Source organism: Pollicipes pollicipes, unplaced genomic scaffold (genome assembly GCF_011947565.3).
Source record: "Pollicipes pollicipes isolate AB1234 unplaced genomic scaffold, Ppol_2.1 Scaffold_5724;HRSCAF=6776_pilon_pilon_pilon, whole genome shotgun sequence".
Lineage (NCBI taxonomy): Eukaryota > Metazoa > Arthropoda > Thecostraca > Pollicipedomorpha > Pollicipedidae > Pollicipes > Pollicipes pollicipes.
In genome coordinates, this window is record NW_023596746.1 from 27,703,944 (window position 1) to 27,709,172 (window position 5,229).

Genomic DNA, 5,229 nt, shown 5'->3' on the forward strand with positions numbered 1-5,229 from the left:
GCTCCATGAAGTATGGCTGAGGACGCCACCTGTATGCGCGGCGTATGTGGTCCACTGTGCCACGCCTCCGAGCGGTCGTTGCCATCGTCACATTTCATACGTCACTTTTAGCACGATTGATACGCGATAAAGAGAACAACGCGAAGTCATTACCGCTTTGTCAGAGTCATCAGTAATGCGAACGGCCATCGGTGACAGTTTGGGCCCACTGGCCCTCTTTGACACCGTTCCAAGGCGCTCATCCCGCATGTGCAATCTAGGTTGCAAATGTGGCGCACAATAAATCGTTTGCATTTGTCGGCAGCAGTGACGGACCGGGCAGGAGGCCGGGGACGGATTCCGTATAAAGACCGCCATCCCGACACTGCTGCAGCATACTTTACAGGACGCACTGCAGCACTGACATGCAGCTACTGGTCAAACTGACTACCATCGGCCTGCTGGCCGTGGCCAACGCACAGATACCAGAGGACGGTAGGCAAGCCATGCCCTACAAGCCTTTGCCACCGGAAAATGCTTTTTTCGGTGGTTTCGCGAATTCTGACCGCGATGGGAACACTAAATTATTGCTCGACCCGACAGCGACTGGGTCCAGTTCCAACTCTGAACCGGCGCTTGGTGGACTGCCGAAATCACCAGCAATGCCTGCGCTGGAGACGTCAGAAGACAGGGGCTCCATGGGTAAGATCATCGGCTGCGGCACACGCACAGTGTCCAAGGGGTTTCACTACATCCAGTCGCCGAACTTCCCCAGACCCTACCGCAACAACTTCATCTGCTCCTACCGTCTGTTGGCGGAGAACCGCGGGGTCCTTAGCATGTCATGCGGCAACTTCACCCTGGAGGACTCTCCGAGGTGTCGATACGACTACATGCTGGTTGGCGGGCGTCGCTATTGCGGCACTCAGAAACCGCAGCCTGTGCTCAACACCAACCGAATCACCGCCACCTTCTGCTCCGACTGCAAGGGCACATACAGCGGCTACCGCTGCCTGATCGAGTCCAGAGCCCCTGGCTCGGGCCCCGACAGTCTGCGATGTGGCAGTCACCGGCTGAACCCCGGCACCTACACCATCACCTCCTTAAACCACCCGGCCAGCTATGAGAACTACCTCCACTGCCGCTGGACCCTGCGAGCCGCGTTCCGCAACGACCGCATCTCCGTCCGCTGCAGCAGGTTCGATCTGGAGAGCGTCGGAGGGTGCCGCTACGACTGGCTCAGCGTCAACGACCGCAGGTACTGCGGCAGGCGGGGACCGCGCGTCACCAGCACCAACCAGATGACGCTGGAGTTCAGCACCGACTTCTCGGTGGTGCGACCCGGCTTCCGGTGTACGGTGCGTGTCACCGCCTCCACGTGCCGGTGTGGCGTGCGCAACAGCCGGTCGCGCATCGCCGGCGGCAACGTTGCGCAGCCCAGCGAGCACCCGTGGCAGGTAGCTCTGACGCACGGCCGCACCTTCATCGGCGGAGGCACCATCATCAACAATCGGTACGTGTTGACGGCGGCGCACTGCGTGGCCGGCCTGAACGCTTACCACCTGAAGGTGTTCGCCCGGGAGCACAATCGCACGACGTCGGACGGGGAGTTAGGATTGCCGGTATCGAGCGTCATCGTGCACCCCAGCTTCTCCAACGAGTCGCTCGCCTACGACGTCGCGCTGCTGCGGCTATCCCGCCCGCTCAATTTCGTCGCGTACAGCAACCAGGTGGCGCCTGCGTGCCTGCCGGCCCGCCTGACCGAGCAGTATGTCAACCGCCTTGCCAGCGTCACCGGCTGGGGCGGCGCGGCCGCCAACAGCACCCCGTCGGATGTGCTCCGCGAGCTCAACGTCCGCATCATCTCCAACAGCGCCTGCCAGGCGGCGCGCGGCACCGCGGCGTCGAGCGTGCTGTGCGCGCTGAGCACCCGACGAGGGCACGGCCTGTGCACGGGAGACGCCGGCGGTGGGCTCACCTACTATAACCGTCGCAGGCGCTGGGAGGTGGTGGGAGTGGTCTCGGCCGGGGAGTTGTGCGGCGCCACCACCGCGCCCGGCATTTACACCCGGGTCACCTCCGTGCTGTCTTGGATCAGGGAGTGTACGGTGGGCGCCACCACCTGCCCGTAAGATGACCTTTCACACGGCAGGTGTCGTGCGAGGAGTTGGGGCGCCACAGGCACATGCAGGTGGAGGGTTTGGTACACCGTTGTTTAAAGACGGGCTTCTTCAAGGCAATATTTAATAGTATCAGTGTGAAGTGCATTCTCATTCGTCGGTGGCTTTTTAAATCAGCTTTTAATGTCACAATTTCCTGCGCAGCTTTTATTTAAGTTAAAATGCATTAACGACAAGCTGGGTAAGTCGTAAGCATAGTCGTATTGGCACGGAATTTCATAAAGAATGCCATGATTGGTTCATTCACTGAAACTATCCGGCTCCAGATGATTTGGCAATGGTTGATGTGAAATATTATAAGGCTTGTACATACATGGACTGCAATTATATACAATGTCTGTTTCTGTGAACTACTGCTGTGAACTAATCACGTAACTAATTCCACAAGTGGCAGTATACGTTGTTCTTGCCCCGAGCAAGTTGGCGGCCGGCGGGGGTTAGGTGGGCGCGGGGAAGGGGGAGGGGGCGCAACAAAGGGGCACATCTGTTGTGACGAAATACCTCTAGGGGGTGATGTTTTGAGACCACATAAAAATAGTAGATGGCTTCGCCACTGGCAGCGTGGACAAAGTATCAATTGCACATACATTGCAAGGCACAAATATATCAAGCCACGAAACAACCTGGAGCATAAAACAGAGATCAAATTTTGCGTCATATTCATAACCGCTGTAATCCATATTTACGTTAGCGAGGATGCAAGGTTTTAGGACAGGCTAAACAAACTGTGACTGAGTAAAGCACTATGACGTTTGCGTGTACCCACGTCTTTGATAAATGTTGGGCGTTTCTCACCTTGGTCAAGAGCTGCAGCGGACGAATCTTAGAGCCGAAAGTCGCTAATTGCATCATGCGAGTATAACGCTGGCAGAGCTGCTAGAAATCAGCATAGCTGTCTGTATATCTTGGCACCAAAGCGAAACAACGAGCTGTTCTTCTTTGCGTCGCTGGCCTGTGCTACTTTCGGGAGGCGCTTTTCCCCGCTTTGCATGGAAATACTTTTGGTTGGCAGGCTCAAGCTAAGTTTGTGATAAACATTGGGAGCAAATGATTCGTTCTGACATGCTTCCCAAACTTAATGATAATCCCAGATGCTGGTAGATCGGCTTAATTTGACGGCGCAGACCAGTGCAGTTCTAAGCCATAGCGTGATTCGGCTTTCGAACCATGGTCCTAGGCCTCCGGAACAGGTTTTGATGCCAAGTACTATGCGTCTGTATTCATTGGATTGGTTATACATACATAATTTCGGAAGCAATGAGTGGATAATATTATTGCCAGATGTTTGCCAATTATAGGCAGCATGTGCTTGCGCTTTCCGTTACGACGAGCATCGTTATGTAAACCACATCGTCATCGTTATTATTCCCTTAGGTATCGTTTTTCAACGTTATAACACAGCAAGAAAGCAGGCGACATGGTCTGAGAGAATAAGTCGTTCTTGGCACGCCTGTCCCTAAAACCGAGAAAATAAGGTCGTTTCTTAGCTAAAAATGCATCAAAAAGTTAACTTTAAGGGGCAGCGGCCATTCGGAAGCGCACACGGATGCTGTTTCCGAGTCACGTATTGGGCCCTAAAGCGGCATCAAAGCCTCTTCGTGAGCGGTACCGAAACCTTCCCTTCGGCACCAACAACCCCATTTATACGAGTTGCCGAATATTAGGGGCACCACTAAGAGTCGCACATTTCAATTTGGAACGGCACATGTTGTACATATTTCAGCTAACACAGTGGAGCAAAATGCAATTTCTTTTTTCTTGGGGGGGGGGGGGGTCACAACTTTCAGGGCCACTATAATATTGCGTGCCTTCTCCCCCGGCAAAATCCTGAATCCTCCTCTGCAACCCAGTCACGGGCAGGTCGTGCCGCGGCAGACATTTAGATTTTCACGCTCTTCTGTCTGACGAGGGAGGGACAAAAACAAAGTAATCCATCGAGACGAACGGCACGACTTGTGTGATGGATTCAGAACATATGCAACAAGCGTTGTTTAGCAGGCATTCTGAACGAAAGCATCTGATATAAATTGCACCAGCCACGAACCGGTAGAAAATCAAACGATGCAGATGAATGTGTTGCTGCTGAACTCTTTGTTGTCTTCCTTTGTATTGAAACAGACATGAAGACAATTTGCAATAACCCTAACAATCGTTTGGATTATAAAGAGTATCATAACAATTTACAATATTTACATAACATGCATCCCGCGTCACAACAATCCATGTCACTATCAAACCTATGGAACTTTCCTCCAGCAAGCACCACTTCGGCCCAACACATGTCTCTGGATGAGCGACAAAGTGCTCTTGCGAACCTTTATCGTCTTGTCAAAAGCAAATTAACAAAAAAAGACCAACATTTGGTCACAGTCGATACGAAGCCATTTTTACTGATCCACTCCAGGCAGTTCAATAGTATCGTAATGATAATGTTTTCTACAAATGTTAATGCACAATGCACACGTAACAATCAGCCATTCACCATTCAACAGCATCCAGGACAGCGTTGCTTCAATATGCAGATAATCAATATCACATTCTTCATGTGGAACTACGACAGAAGACACAATGCACTGCAGACCGAACACGTCCCACGCATACACTAGGTTTAAGGAAGATGCTGTATAGTCTTTCCTAGATATAAGATATATCTTGGGGCTATGTTTCTATGATTGAGCATAAATTCACTGAGCTCTGTTTTGTTGATCTGTCTATGTTTATTTGTTCCAGGATAACTGCAAGAATGAACCATTGGTAAAGCAAATGTAGTTAGCTCACCGATACATGCAGTATGTAAATATAGCAGATCAGAGAACAAACACCAGTTAACAAGCTTCCAAACATGATCTATTGTTTTCGTTACTGACATACGGTATAATCAAAGTCTACCATAATTATTTTCACAGGGAAATAATGCCCAACCGGACAATGATTAAGTAATGCTTTAAACGTTAAAACACTATTACTTTGACATGATTTAAAATGCAGCCGAACGAGGTCGTGCCGCAACGAGATCTATTTCGGACTTAAACAATCAAATAATGGCCTTGTATACTACGATACAATACGT

The 5,229-nt window shown here is 51.1% G+C and overlaps 1 protein-coding gene across 1 annotated transcript; it reads left to right on the top strand.

The window, feature by feature from the left end:
• The first annotated feature begins 641 nt into the window (after positions 1 to 641).
• On the top strand, positions 642 to 2,111 carry LOC119102895 (ovochymase-2-like). The gene has a single exon (XM_037226344.1). It carries the CDS (start codon positions 642 to 644, stop codon positions 2,109 to 2,111), a length of 1,470 nt encoding a protein of 489 aa, XP_037082239.1.
• The last annotated feature ends 3,118 nt before the right edge of the window (positions 2,112 to 5,229 follow it).